General features: G+C 35.5%; 1 protein-coding gene across 1 annotated transcript; it reads right to left on the bottom strand.

The window, feature by feature from the left end:
* Positions 1-1,911: 1,911 nt before the first annotated feature.
* GDAP1 (ganglioside induced differentiation associated protein 1) lies at positions 1,912-14,228 on the bottom strand. The gene is made up of 7 exons (XM_015824658.1): positions 14,214-14,228; positions 8,325-8,481; positions 7,534-7,726; positions 5,082-5,255; positions 4,627-4,721; positions 4,264-4,378; positions 1,912-4,003 (listed from the first exon to the last, which is right to left on the bottom strand). Exons 2-7 carry the CDS (start codon positions 8,439-8,441, stop codon positions 3,621-3,623), a joined length of 1,077 nt encoding a protein of 358 aa, XP_015680144.1. The 5' UTR covers positions 8,442-8,481; positions 14,214-14,228; the 3' UTR covers positions 1,912-3,620.
* Positions 14,229-16,239: the final 2,011 nt, after the last annotated feature.

Below are 16,239 nucleotides of genomic sequence, written 5' to 3'. Positions count from 1 at the left end.
GTGACATGAATAATCTTCAGGGGGTCATGAAATAAGTTTTACTCATCAATAGCCAAAAACTGATAAGCAATTTTAACTGAATGATAAATTTAGAAAGCAAAATTCCAGCCTTTCCAAATGGATAAAAATAAAAAAAAAGAACATGATGTCTTGCCTATCCCAAATGTTCTACCCCAAGCATCCGAACAAGATTTAACACACTGGTAAACAAATATGAGTCATGTCTATTCATCTTTCCTGCTGCCGTTGTTACCTACAGTGGAAAGATTCATAACATTTGCAACAGATTTGTCTAAATAAATAAATATCTGGGACCTTATCAGAAGGTTTCATCAAAGAGGATGTTGTCTGGCTATGTGATACAACACAAAAAACAACAACCAGGTCATAATCCCTTTTCTGATGAGCCTAAAATAACTGAAAATTTGAGAATCTGGGGATAAGAGCTTAAGTTTATGAAAAAGTATTGAAACATTTGTATGACTGCTCTGTGATTTCTCAAATTTTGCTACTTTTAATTGTTTCTATAAACAGGGATCAGAGGAATCCCCAAATATAAATGAAACAGAGTTCAGAAAGATTGAGAAATATTCATATTGGGACATACAGTAAGAGCTAACTTAGATGTGGAAATACTTAATTCAAATCCTTCATCACCTAGGAAATTCCTTGGTCTCATATCCATAGTGGCGTAATGGTTAGAATGCAGTATTTCAAGCTAATTCTGCTTACTGCCAACAGTTCAGTCCTGACTGGCTCAAGATTGACTCAGCCTTCAAGCCTTCCAAGGTGAGTCAAATGAGGACCCAGACTGTTGGGGGCAATATGCTGGCTCTGTAAACTTCTTAGAGAGGGCTGTGAAGCATTATGAAGCGGTTTATAAGTCTACGTGCTATTGCTATCTGCTAAGATTGTTATGAAGGTAAAACTATCCTCTAACTTGAGGCTTAGTCTCATTGACCTCAGAGAGCTTGTTTCTTCTCCTTAGAAGAATTGGTATTGTCAAAATTAATAAATAGACTGATGCCATAGCAATGGTATTGGTTAGGTTAAAACTAGTACAACTAGGCTTGCAGTACTGGATAAAACAGGGGTCCCCAACCTGTGGGCTGTGGCCCACTACAGGCTGTGGCCTGTTGGCACAGGGTCACATGGGTGGCTGGCTAGAGCACGCACGTGTATGCACACACTCACCCCCCCCCACTCGCACTAGCATTGTGAGTACTGCATGGGCATGAGTGTCGCCGTGAGAATTGCACGGGTGCTCACGGCCCCGTTTGCTCGCAGCTCTGTTCCTGTGTTCACCTGCCCCTCACCTCTCTTTTCCTCTGGGCCAATCCACAAAGGTTGGGTGCCTCTGGGATAAAGGGAAAGATAGATGGGAAGCCTCACTCTTGACTTTTGTGCACAATGTCTGACACTACAATATACTGATAGTCCTCAACTGCTGATTATTTGCTTAGAGACCACTCAAAGTTATGAGGGACACCCCCCCCCAAACAAAAGGTACTTAGGACACAGATTTAAAGTTCCGATGGCCACTACCACTCCACTGTCCCATTTTGGATGTTCAGCAACCAGCACACATTAATAGCCATTTGCAATATCCTGTGGTCACAGGACTGCAATATTTTGCTGGAAATCAGCATTTACTTCTGGTATCTGGCAAAAAATGCCAGCTGCAGAGAATGGATTTGCTTTACAACTGTAGCACTCATTTTATAACTGCTGCATTCACTTAATGACTGACACACACCAAAAATGCCGCAACTTACAATCATCATGACATATGATGGAAATTCAAGATTCCATTATAGTCATGTTTAGCAATTAAGTTAATGTCTGGTTAACCAATTTTAATTATTTTTAAAAAGGCATGAAAGAATTAGTCAAACACTATGCTCATGTTTCATCTGAACAAGCTGTATTTGTGGAACAGATTTTTTTGAAGTACATCATAGACTGCATTAATATACTAGAACGAAACATATTTTTACATTAAGAAAAAAGCAGTTACCTCTATATTATCTGCACAAAATCCAGTGTAAAATGAGGACTGCTTATAAATGAATAAATTACAGATCATTAATGTGCAAGGGCATAAACATTTCCAAATCACACAAACATTCAAGAGAGCCTGATAGGCATAACTTTTAAAATGTGCCTTGGAGTCCTACCTGGTATGTATCAAATATCTATCTAGTCATACTTTTTTAAGCCTGTAATTGAAGCATGTGCCACTGTGTCAGCCAAAATTTAATGAACTGCCTTATGAGCCAATCACAGTACAATAATCTATTAAAATAACAAGTATAAACTTACAATGTTTACAGAGACCCAAACAAATTCACTGGTAAGATATAATTAACTTATAATTATGACTTTTATAAATGCATAATTATCAAATGACATAACTTTTTGTAACTTTCTAAATTGTAATTGTTTCTATATTTATCTTTTTTATCATTTGTAATTCATCTAGAGTTGGCTTATTAGTAAGATGGGCAGCATATAAATGTAAATAAATAAATAAATACTAACATTTAGGAAAAATGAAGGGTTGGGGACTCACCTTAATATAATGAGATAATATGCAGAGTGATGTGATGGGGAGGAAGTTGATCAAAACTATGTGAAGAGCTCTGCACAGCATTAAATTTAAGAAAACTCCATTTATCCAATTTTGGATAAATCCAGCTTTAACCCACAATTCTGCATCCTTCATTCCATCCTGCTCAGAGGACCAGCCTTGTTTTGCATCTAAATGCTTCTGTGCGTAAACAAAGGCAGCATGATTTGACCAAATTTCTTTTGACTTGGAGACCATTGTTAGATTTCTTATAAGATAAGGAGAAAAAAATCAGTTTTTCACTTTGAGATCTGAAGATTAGACTGGATTTGACTAGAGAAATATTGCAGCTTTTTAAACATAGAGATTTGTATTTAATAATTTACTATTCTTAGAGAAGAATATTTATGCATATTGGGGATTTTAGTATGTTGATTATTAGTATTCTAAGGTGTTTTGTATATTGGTGCTATTTGTTTAAACTAAGAAAGAGGTGATTGTATTGTTATTATCGCTGTACCAAAAGAATTTGTTACAAATTTGTTTGATATATATTTGTCACTTTTAATTTTAATTTAACTCCCTTTCCCTTTTCTGTTAATTTGCATTTTAAAGTTTGATGTTGAAAATTAATAAAGATATTTATAAAAAAAGAAAAAATAGAGCAAGAGGGAACAAAAATAAGCTTCCACAGATCTACAAACAAGGTACTCTGTTTTACACATTGAGCTAACCATGGGTTGTTTTACCCATAGGTTATTGAAGCATTATTTACAACAGGGAACCCACCAACAATAGTTTATGATCCATAATGGCTTATGGATATGTTACATTAAATTAAAATCACATTGAACATATAATAGCTAAGCAAGATGTTTGAAATTAATCAGTGTTCTTTTTCCTCCAATTTGCAAGATTCCTTTACATTACTAATGTATTTCTATAGTCAGAAAAAGGCCTAATAATAGAAGACGATATTTTGGACTATTGTGCCTTAAGTCAGCCTCTTTGGAGTATAAAGTACTCTGATCCCAATCTGGCAAGGAGACATCTACAGAAAACTCTGCCTTCCTCTTATTGATAATAGCAAGTGAGAAAGCCTCTTCCGAGCACACATAAATGCAAAATATGCTATTCCTGCTAAAAAGCCAGCCAAAAGAGTTGTGCCAAAAACTTTGGGTGCCCTCTTTTTCGCTACTCGAAATGCTGTTGGAAGAACTGCTGAGATTAGTATGTTGTTGACATGTCCCAAAACCTTATGAAATGTTTGTCTCTTCAAGACACGCTCGTAATAGGCTTCCAAGTTAGGTCGCTTTCCATTTCCCCAACTTCTCCTTGCCAGTCCAATGAACTTCAGCCGATGGAGTGTTACAGCAAGGGATACGTCAGCCAAGCTAAAAAATTCTCCACAGAGCCAAGGCTGATGTCCATTTTCTGATATCAAAAATAAAGGCATAAATAATTAGAGACTAATAAAATGCAGTATGATGCAAAGATTCCTCTGACTATTGCATGCAATTAATATTCTTATTAATTGTGTATAACCATTTAGTTCCAGATTACTTGTTGCAATGGTTTGGCTAATAGGAGCATTACTTGACTTAAAACAGCCTAGGGGTTACTGATGGAGATATCGTTCAACACTGCAGAATCAGAAGAAAATAAGACAGAAATGACTGCAAATTATTTTCTACCTGGTGTTTCTTCATTTCTTCTTTGCAACTCAGTTTCAACCTGATCCAAAACTTTTTCCAATTCATCTAGTATTTTCTGTAAGTACTTTATGTTATCATGATCCATCAATTTAGACTAGAGGAAAAAAATATTATATATTAGCTTGCAAAAAATGATGAGAAGTTCTTTTGAATATTGTGAAGCTCAGCAAGCAATTGTAAGACTACTGAATGACACCAAATGACATGTATATAATCCATTTTAAAATGGAATTATTCCAAGCAGAAAAGCATGCAATAATAATATTTGCTATTTCACATTAATATCATACTCCAAGCAATCCTAGGATCCATTTTGGCTAATTATACATGTTCTGTTCTTACTTTGAGTCGTTTCTGTTTTGCTATATATGCCTCTTGCAGATCTGGGTTTTCTTCAGCGAGTTTCTTTAATTCAGATTCAGTATTACCTATTTGGCCTTGCAAAACAGCAATAAGTCAGTTAAGATTATTAATCATCAAACTTTCCAGTAAATTAAGTAAAGTTTATCATGTTAAAATGTTTTACTTCCTAACCAAATGTATGGATTTACAGTATTTTGTGTGAACAGTTGAGTAAACCTTCATCTGCAATGCAGAATTAATCCTGAAAGTCAACTAATTATAGTTGACAAAACAATTTGACAAATGGGTTTTTTAAAACACCATATGCTGCTTATTTCAGCAGGATGATAAGTTGATTTTTAATAAATATAAAGGTGGTAAAATCATTTAAATAAGAAAATTAAAATGAATTTGAACACCACAGATAATAGGGCACATAAACTTCTTGTACATACTACGAATTCTTGTCGTGGCATATGCAGGAATCATGGAGTCTACTGCTAATTCAGGATGTAAAATGCAGCCATGTGTATATGCATCCATAGGCAAGGAATCTAGAAGTTCTCTGTAGTGTTGAACCCTGGGATAATACATACTTCCTTCTTCTGGCATTAATCTTGGAGTCTTTTCTATAGAGAAGAACATCCATAGATGAAAGTTAACAAAAAGTAAAAAAGTAAAAGAAGGCTGGTTTAGATATTTATAACCTCTTGAAAGTGAAAAATAAAAGAGATTTCTGTTTGTGGATGAAAAGCTGAATTAGTGAAGTTATTTTTTTCCAATAATTATTTTATTTTATTCTATTCTATTCACAACATTAAAACACAAACTCAAAACAAGGAAGAAAAAAATATAAGAACAAAGCAAAACTAAACAAGACATTAAGAAAAAAGTAAAACTAACAGCAGTTAAACTTCAAAGCTCTCAGTTAGAAATCTGTAATTGTATTTAACTCACAGAAAGATTTCTGATCTACTATAAACCACTACAATAATTATCTCTGGTCCTTCTGGAATCAAATATCCTTGACAGATGCTTAATGATAAAACTTTTCCTTAAAATTTTAACTGAGATCTTTCCCAAAGTTTGCATCTTATTCCCCAAAATCATAAATCTCTGTTGTAAATATCACTGCAGCATTTATTATTCTAAGAATATTCCTATTAGTTGGAATGCAGTGCCTCTTAAACTATAAGAGAGTTGAGATAGGGTTAGGTTAGTCTTTCTTTGCTTGGTCATAATGAGAAATAGCAACCTTGAGCCTTCTTTATGATAATAGTAACAGTGAAAAAAACCCAATGTTCTCTTCCACAACTGCACTTTCTTAATACACGTAGTCCTCAACGTACGACCTCAATTGAGTCAAAATTTCTGTTGCTAAGCGAGACATTTGTTAAGTGAGTTTTGCCCCATTTTATGATCTTTCTCACCACAGTTGTTAAGTGAATTACTGCAGTTGTTAAGTTAGTAACATGGTTTTTAAGTGAATCTGGCTTCCCCATTGACTTTGCTTGTCAGGTCACAAAAGGGGATCACATGACCTTGGAACACTGCAACCATCAGAAATATGGGTCAATTGCCAAGCATTTGATTTTTGATCATTTGACCATGAGTTTGGTCAATGGTCATAAGTATAAAAAATTGTCATAAGTCACTTTTTTTCTGTACCGTTATAACTTTGAACAATCACTAAATGAACTATTGTAAGTCAAGAACTACCTATAGTGAAAAGCATCTGTCATTAGTCTAGGGTCTTTAAGTTCTTTCTCAGTAGAAATGAAATAAATTTGTCAGGAGCTTACTAAGCACCATATTTTAAAGATTGCCTATAGAAAACTAGGGGAAGTTTCCTTGTTAATTTTTAAAGCTGTAGAATGTGAATAAAAGATTTGTTAAGCAGCTTTTATGTCCTTCATCCTTGCTTTCACGTTGAGCTGAGTCCAAGAAGTTACAAGGTGTATTAAGCCAATCTCTGTTAAAGAAAGCAATTATCAATCCTAACTCCTGGGGAAAAAAATTAATACTGGCTCTAGATCTGAGAAAGTGCAGAAGCTGATAAGTTCTACCCAATTTTGAATGAAACATATTTTCAAGATCTTGTTTCACCAGGATTTAGCCTTGTAGTAGCAATGATGCTATTCTGAATATGTTCCACCAGGTTGCAGCGTCAAGGCTGATTTTATCTGAACTTGGAAATTAAACAAGATTGCTTCTGGTTAGTACTTGGATAGGAGTCAAAAGACAGCCATTTATTTGTTTGTTTGTTTGTTTGTTTAAAATTTGTTATAGATGCCATTCCATTCGACTAATATTAATACTTATGGTATTCTTTCAAGAGACTATCTGAAAATTTTGTTTGCTTGTACTTAGATGTGCTGGTAGATTTCTGCTCAGGTGCATGGAATATAATTTGTAGGATTCCATACTATTCTATATGTTATCATTTAGCTCCACCCTGTTGAATACCTGTATATAGAGTGACATATTGTTGATATAACTTTAGTTAACAGGATCATATAAGAAATAAAGAAATTGCCAATTAAAGTAGATAATACTGGTTAAGGCAGATTCCTGTTTCTCTACAGAAGAGTTGTTGATAAAAAGATTTATATGTGTCTATATCCCACTCCAAAAGATGTTTTCCTTTCAAAATATCTTTTCTATGTCTTGCAAGAATAAAGTTTAAAATTATGTATCCCTCCTGACAACTTTCTCAAACTGCAATTTATTTATCACATCTAGAAACCACTCATCTCCCTCACACAAGGACTCTGGGTAGTATACAGATAAGACATAAAATATATACTATAAATAATGATTTAATAAATAAATAAATGTCTATGAAATAAGATACACGCATTAAGGCATTTAAAAAAAAAAAAAAAAGCACATAAACACTCTTATTACCATTCATAAAAGTATCTTCAAGGTAGTCAATAATCTGAGTTGCATCACAAATTATATTCTCTTTGTGAATCAGCACAGGGACTTCTCCTGATGCATTTAAACGCATAAACCAAGGCTCATTATGTTCACTCAATGGAAGGCTTACATCATGCTCTTCACATTTCAACCCCTTTTCAGCAATCACCAGTCGTACCTGAAACAAATGGATGCGCTTTCCTGTTAAAGATTATGAGTGCCCCAATTAAAAAAATATATACGGTTTATCACATATTGTACGGGTTTAAAGCCAAACCTGGCAATGGAGTCTGCAGGGTGCCATATCGAATTTGGTCCTGGGATATTTGCTAGGAACATTGGGAGATTATGGTAATAAATAGCTAAATAAAACATGCTGCTATTCCAGAGAAACAATAAGAAAACCTGCAGGAACCTCATTTAATGTGAATATTAAATATCAGCTCTTCATGTGACACTTTTTTCCTGTAAGATAAATTGATCTCACTTGGTTGGTTTTGTTATTGCCTGTTTTTCATTCCTTTATCTTGGATTAGCACAAAATTTAACAATTAATGGGAAAGGGTCTGGGCCTGTTTGTGAAGCTTTCTGGCTTGAGTATGCGTTTCTCTCATTATTTTTTATTCTTTCTTCTCTCAGGAACCCACTCAGAGCTGCCTTTAATACAATGCTTTGTCCCAGAGGGCAAATCGGCAGTCTTAAGGTGGGCTACATGGGCGGAGGGAGCTATCCAGGTTCTGAAATACAACATTCCTTTTAGCAGATGAGACGCTCACCTTTTGGGAAGTGAAGGACTGTGTCCAGTGATAGAGGATGAGTTTAGCCTCTGACTTGACCTCCATTTCAGGTGGGGGTGTTTTGTCGGCCATCTGGTCCTCCTTTCCTTCTGCCATTTCGTGTTTTTGTTCCTGCTTAATTCACTGCTCCGAGATTCTGCCCATGAGATTTGATTTTTTTTTCTCTTTCTCCCCTCTCTGTTACTGAGTCTGCTCCATGAACTGAGCATGCTCGTTATTAACAGATGAAGCTGCCTTCCTGATTTTGCCCTCACTCTCCGACAGGAGTTCATGAAATGAAGAAGCTGTTGAAAATCTTGGGTATTCAGGATTAACACAAAGATAACTAAGCTACCTACCTAGATTCAAGAAAAATGATTCTTTTTCCTGAATTTCTTCTCTAATTTATAAGAAAAAATATTCTAGATACATTTAATTAATGCAGGATAATGGAGTCAAATGGATATGCCTTCAACATTTCAATAGTATATTAATATCTGCCTCAAAATGTTTATGAGGTGCATGAATGTTATGTATTTGCCATGTTTTTCTTTTAATAATTTTATTAACCTCCTTGACATTTCAGTGGCTCATAATTGTGCTCCATTGTAATTAATTTTGTCTTTGTTTCATAATGATAGATGTAATACCATTTAAAATGTATTTTAAAATGTATATTCTAGGTTTTCTTGTTTACTGGAGATATTCTTTCACTTTTATTCCCTTATGGCTGAAGTCAGACCCAAACACCTTAAACATATTTTAGCATGAGTATATATTTAATTGGTTTAAAAAAAATACAGACTTCTAATAGTATCATGGAAATCACAAATACACTTTTAGAATCAAAGTTAAGATCTGGAATGCATAAACTGCAGTTTCCAAAAAGTAACAATTAATCATGCAAACCTCCAAATGAAGGTTTGATATTTCATGCTAGAACTACCAATCTTCCTTAAGATAATTTATAACAAAGATTGAAAAGTGTGATTAACGTAGGCAGCATTGTTTAGAAAGTCACTTAAAAGTAAGAGGATTTTGTCAATAGATGTGCACAGCAAAACAAATGTTTCTGGGAAAGCACCATTAATTCACACCACTTGAAAAATTCTTAACAAATTAAATTACTTAACTCTGAATGACCACAAGAGGTCTCCATAGTTCTAGAAATAGTGGGGATACACTTCTTTAAATAAAAGATTATATTGAGTTTATATTTCCTTATTATTATTATTATTATTATTATAGCTGGTTGCACAGTCAGCCAGATGTTTAGACTGGATTTCGCATTTTTGTCCACCTACGGTGTCCTTCCTAAGGACCTGGGATAGGCAGATGTTGTTGTTTGATGGTGTTAAAGCAGGATGTAAGCTGTTCAGAGTAAAACTGCCTTTTGCAATTGACCAACGGTGATTTTGTCAATATCAATAGTGTTCAAGTGAAGACTATTGATATTGATAGTAGTGCTTCAATTGCTTTGGGATTACACCAAAGTCATCTACCACGATTGCTGCTATTTTGCTTCTTTTTTTTTTGCTGCAGTCATTCTATTTCTATTTGCAGGTCTTCCTATTTAATTATCTTTCGTTTCTGTTCTGCTATTTCCAGGTATTGCCACGTCCACTATCCAAACTTTTTTGTCTTTTTTACTGACACCTAGTGCAGATGCAACATAAGTGTTCACTCAGACATATTTTTAAAACTCTTCAGAACAAGACTACTGAGGATAAATGCATAAAAACAAACTGCACCTCAAACTTAACTATTTTTTCTACATGATATCAATCAGGAATATCCCAGAGGGAGAAAAAGTTACCATTTGGGAATATACTTCTGGTATCCACAGCTGTTTGTTACAGTGTAAAGAAAAAAATATAGAGGTGAGCAATCTATATTTTTGAGACTGAGCTGAAAACCACCATCAGAACCAAAGAAAGGGCAATGCTTATGTAGGGCAAGCCCCTACATGGTTTCTAGATAAGGCCATCAAGAAATCTCATCACTGTAGTCTAGAAGCTGAACATACTGGAGGTCCAAATGTAATGGCACTGATTCTTGACCATGTCAGATCAACTGACTACAAGAAGGCAGTAGTTGGGTGTAGTAAATAGTTAAAGGTTAAACTCTGTGTCTCCTGTCTTTCACTCTGCCTGTTTGTCTAAGAGACTGTTAATTTGAGATCAGTCTTCTGCCTTCCTCTCTGACTATGTGCTCTTGGGCTTTCCTGGTCGCATGTAACCAGCTAGGTTTTGGGCTTTGCCTATGACTATAATGGATAGGGTGTGTGTTTTTTCTAAATAAATCTCCCTTCTGTTACAAAGCATGCTTCACTAATTAATCTGGACTAGAAAATGGCAAGCCACTTGCATATTAGAGTCAGTTTGGTCCAGCGATTAAGGCACCAAACTGGAAACCAAGAGACTGTGAATTCTAGTCCTGCCTTAAACATGAAAGCCAGCTGGATGGTTTTGAGCTAATCACTCTCTCTCTCTTCCCAACCCATCTCATAGGGTTGTTGGGGGGGAAATAGCAGGAGGGAGGAGCCTTAGGTATTTTGCTGCCTTATTAATAAAATTAAATTACTTTCATGAAGTCCATCATAGATCAACGACTATTTTTCTTTACTTAAGTAAGTAAAGACAACCTGGTTGCTGAATTCAACCAGTAAAAGTGAAAAGGGAATACTGGGGTTCATTCACTTAGTTATTCGTGGCCTTTCCCTCAAACCCAAAAAAGTCATCACTGCAAGTAATCCAAATGAACATATCCATTGCATTAACCCATGATAATTAGTCATGGGTTCACAAGTTTTATGACTAGAACTAGGCAACGTTTCAACATTGTTACAAAGCCTTTATTCATTTGCTTTGTAATCTGTATAAGTCACATAAGGTTTTGTTATGTCGACAATTTGAGAGAGAGATGTTAAACTGGAACATCTTAAATTCTGATCTGTTGCCTCTGTGGGCTGAGACTCATATCTGATTGCTAGTACAAAATGTGGGTCATTTTTTTTAATTAAAAAAGGAGAGAGAGAAATAGAGGCAGATTTTTTACAAACCTACTGTTGGAATACTTGGAATAAAAATAGTTAAGTAAATAATATGGAATACTTTCAGTATATATAATGCCTTAATTTTGTTTCCAATTCATTTCACCCTAATATTGATTGTAAAGCATGGTTTCAGATTCTGGCTGAATTTCATTCTAGATATGTTGTTGGAGGAAACAAAAATAAAACTAATCTGACATAAATGTAAATCCCACCAATGTTAAACTGCTGTTTTTCCTTGTACACATGGCTGTAAACTATGGAAACTGAATGTAAATTAACCTACAGTACATAGAGGTCTAGGAAGAACATAGAGGGATTTTTCTACCACTTCTGATAACTGTTTAACAACAGCAGCAACAGCAACAAAAACTTTTACCAACTGTATATCATACCTTTAGCAGTTAATAATCCTGCTTCCAGCGAAATTCAATATTTTATCTTCCTTTACTTTCTACATAAATTTCATGCATCAAATATATTGTTCTGGCATATTTCATTTCCGGAAATATAAATTTTTAGAAGTTTTAGTATTTCAAAGGCAGTGGAAACTGCCCTGGGTCTCCCAATTTTCTATGGTATGCTTATGTCTCTCCTTCTTTTCAGCTATTGGTTTTATACATGTTTTTTCAAATGTTCATCTGTGAGTGCATTTGCTTGCAGAGATAAAACAGCACTACCGGTGAACAAGCATGAATTATCAGAAGAGGCAGAAAAAAATGAGTTTTGCAGCAATAGAAAAATAGACACTAGTCACAAGTTCTGATTGCACTAATTTTGAGTGGGGTAAATTATTTGCCTCCCCTAGGTTCCTTTCATAATGTTGTTGATTATTTTGTTTGCTTCCTTGTCATGCATGGGTGATACTGGTTTGGCTATAAAATCAATAGCAGTCAACCATGAATATGGCAACTAGAGGGAACTGGAGGACAAGCAATCCAACCAAAGCTAATTTTCAATAAACTGCATTGATTTTTCTGGAAAGAGAGTTAAGCCAGCAGGAATACTTAGCATGTTTCCAAAAATGAGGCCAACTTTTAGTTACTTTCTTGATGTAACCTCACCCTACCTTTACACTTCACAAAACCTGATTTACATGATGATGCAAAATTCATGTACTCCAGCTATGACTGCAAACTCTGCCAAACTATTTGGAACATCTGCCAAATTTACTTCTCACAGCTTTCCTCTCTCTTGTTCTCTTTAATAACATTGTATGATGAAAAATGATGGGCACTTATAAACTTCCCATAACAAAAACCCATAATTGGGTTTATAAAGAAATTGCCTCAGTATGAATTCTGTGGTGGAGTAAAGTGGCCTCCTCACATTAACAGCTTGTATTTTATCTCATAAATCTATCTATCATGTGTTTGTTTTAGCTACTTTAGTGATATTTGTGGTCATGGATGATTTTTAGTTGTGTATCCAAATTACAAAACAACATTCTCCCCAAATTAGACATAATAATGCATAAAATAAAAATGTTCCCTTTCTCCTTAAGATCAAGTTTTATTATAAATATTCCTCTCCCCAAACCTGTATATCGTTATATAAAACAGAGAGAAACAAACTTTCGCAGCAAGGCAATAGTTCTTCCGTAAGAAATGCACTGAATATACTAAAGCTTCTAAATTTAAAAGCAAAATTGCTGAATATGTGCATCAGTATACATATGTGACACAATTATGTAAGTTACATTTAAACTCAAACAAAAATTATAGATGTGGTAGGACAGCAAAGAATTAAAAAAAAATTTTTTTTTTAAAAAAAGATCATTCTACCCAGGAATTGGGAGAAATATTTTTCACATACCATGCTTCAACCCACAGATGATTAATGCAGATTATCATTTTACCAAGTGTTCTGAGGTAAGTCAAACTTGGTTTTAAGTTGCAGAGAAATTTAAAAACTGTTTCTTTAGTCCCAAGATTGTCGAAAGCTTTTAAGAGAGGCTCAGTTTACCACCACTATCCTGCAAAAGAATTGAATAGATTTTTAAACACAAGCCATCCCACAATGCGATCCTAATATGTTTTAAGAAAGGTGAAACGACACCTCTGATCCTTGTGCTCTCATTTTTCAATTGGGAAAAAATAAAAGTTTGCCCAGACATTATCCAATGTATTAGTATCCAGTCCAAAAATAGCACCTCTTAAATGAAAAGTCAGAGCATGGGAGGAAAGGGCCCTGCTCTCAGAAGGCTCTGAAATCACTCTCCTCTACCTACCCCAAATATCTCCCCTGGCAGCAACTAAGCCAGAGTATTTGGAGTGCCTTCCAAAACTTTTGGACTTGAACAATGCCAGCTCCAAACAGGCCTGGAGCAGGGCTAAAATAGGCGGAGTCAGAACCTGGGAATGCCTCCTCCTACCAGCCAAGAGCCTCTCTGGAAATCCTGCAGGGAAAAAAAGAATGCATTTCTCTGGCTAAAAAGATGATTCCCACTTCTGCTTAGGAGAAAATGTCTTTTTAAATGAAAATTTAAAAGTCAGTGTAATTATTTTAATCTGACTGATTCGTTCTGTGTGGTATAGATTCAACTTTAATTAAGTAAGAAATAGCTTACTTAAGGTATGTATATATGTATGCATGTATGTATGTATTATGTTTCTTAGAATTTGTGAATGGGCAATTGGATACCATGGCCAAAATATGGACACCTGATATTACCTTTTTCTTAAAAGAAAAGTTTAAATTAATTAGAAAGACAATTACAATGCCTGCAATAGAATTTTAACTCATCCATTACATACTAGCAGATCAATATTGCTGCATATTGGCTGAAAAAATCTAGACAATCCCTAGGTAGCAGCAAAACAATAACTACTGCTCACCCGGATTTTTGTAGTATGGTATGGAAGCTTTCACCTTCCCCACAAAGTCCATTTTAGATAATCTTGAAAGGAACTCTAACTCAGAAATACCATGATTTTACTCTTCCATTTGCATTATGCAAGGGGATGAATGCTGCTGTCAAGATCATAAATAACAGCAAGCTCTCACGTCAAAGATACTCTGTCCTCGAACCCCTGAGTCAGCTGCTCCCATAATACCTAGCACCAAACAGCCCATGGCACTTTGTGCTCCAGAGGCATCAGCCTCCTGTTTTGCTTGATGTCAGCTTGACTGGGAGGGCAGTTAAGCTTCTCTTAACCACAGTTTCATTTGCAACTGTTTTTAATCAAAGCATTCGCATGCCTGGCAGCCAATGGCCCCATTGGGTACCGGGAATGTGATCTGGATCTCCAAGTGGAGAAGTAGCATGACCATATATTTATGGCTGTTGCTATTCTGGGGCAGCAGGTTGCTGTCTCTGCTCTCTTGGCAGCAGAAGCACATTGCCTGCCCCTTCGTCTTTCAACACTCACAGCCAACAGGAGAGAATGAAATAAAATGTACAGTTTACTCAAAGAAATAACAGCTTGCATGCATCAACCTTTAAAAAAAAAAAAAAGATCTTAATTATAATGTATTCCAACCTCATGTGGCAATAACTGTACATATCTAGGCATGTTAAACCTCTACCTATTCCTCTCCCAGCCTGTTCCTATAAAATACAGTTAATCTCATGTATTGGTTCATACAAGTTCAAAGCTGGGTTGGCTTATCATCACCTACCATATCTTGGCTGGCTAACAAATGTAACAGATTGTATAAAGCAAGCATCAGCACGCTAGTTACACGCATAATGCAAGTTCACAAGATGCTCCAAATATGGCAAAATATCTGCACCCGTCTGTATCCTTATCAGAATTTGGATAGATAGATAGATAGATAGACAGACAGACAGACAGACAGACAGACAGACCGACCACAGGCAACCCATTCTATACAAAAAAGCTACAGTGGATTATAGTTTATAGTAGATTAATGTGGGAATGTGTGGGATTGCCATATTTGGTTACAAGCAACATATTAATTTCTAAGTTTCGGGGCTTTCCATGTTCAAGGCTTATGATGCGGAAAACAATAGTCATCCGTGCTTTTGTTTTCACACAAAATGTATAAAGCAATTTACATTAACAGAAGCACCTTATTTAGACTATGAGAGGTAATAATTTCCCAGTACTCAGCACAAATAATACCACACTTGGAATACTATGTTCGCCTCTGAACATTATACAGGAAGTCTTTGTTTAGTGACACAATTGGGACTGGCAACTTGGTCATTAAGAAAAGTGGTTGCTAAATGAAGTTGCAACTGTATTTATGATCTTACTTCAGTTTTCCTTTGCTTTACAGACTTGCAAAAGTCATAAATGTGAGGATTTCTTGTAGAGATATTTTTTCATCATTGTAATAACTATGAACAGTTGCTAAATGAGGCAGGCACTAAATGAGGACTACCTTTATTTTAAAAGGAACATGAGGAAAGCGGAATGGATTCAGAAAACTATCAGGATGGGGAAAGGTCTGAAAACCAGGATCTGCAATAAACAATTAAAAAGTTGGTCATGTTTAGTTTTCAGAAGGAAAGACTGCAGGGTGACATGACACTTTGAAGGTTTATTTTGTGTGTGTGTGTGTGTGTGTGTGTGTGTGTGTGAGAGAGAGAGAGAGAGAGAGAGAGAGAGAGAGAGAGAGAGAGAGAGAGAGAGAGAGAGAGAGAGAGAGAGAGAGAGAGAGAGAGAGAGAGAGAGAGAGAGAGAGAGAGAGAGTTTACACTTTAATTGGAGAAATAAGTCATGCCAAGAAATAACCATCATGAATGCATGTAATGTATTGCTAGTTATAACAAGAATAGAAAACTGCTGATACACCAGATGTTGCTGAATTATATGTATTCCTAAAAAAAGGTGGCTAATGGCAAGAATGCTGGGAGCTATCTTTCAGCAATATCCCAGGAGACTGGGGTTGTTA

Source organism: Protobothrops mucrosquamatus, unplaced genomic scaffold, assembly GCF_001527695.2.
Source record: "Protobothrops mucrosquamatus isolate PMUCROS unplaced genomic scaffold, P.Mucros_1.0 scaffold2310, whole genome shotgun sequence".
Taxonomy (NCBI): Eukaryota; Metazoa; Chordata; class Lepidosauria; order Squamata; family Viperidae; genus Protobothrops; species Protobothrops mucrosquamatus.
Note: the sequence above shows the minus strand (reverse complement) of the source record. Positions and strands in the feature narration are given on the sequence as shown.

Excerpts from the sequence above, each read along its gene's own strand:
- GDAP1 (XM_015824658.1), bottom strand. The coding sequence starts at position 8,441 with ATGGCAGAAGGAAAGGAGGACCAGATGGCCGACAAAACACCCCCACCT. Across the intron at positions 7,727-8,324 it reads AGTCCTTCACTTCCCAAAAG|GTACGACTGGTGATTGCTGA; the intron begins GTGAGCGTCTCA and ends CATTTGTTTCAG. Across the intron at positions 5,256-7,533 it reads TGAAGATACTTTTATGAATG|AAAAGACTCCAAGATTAATG; the intron begins GTAATAAGAGTG and ends TCTTCTCTATAG.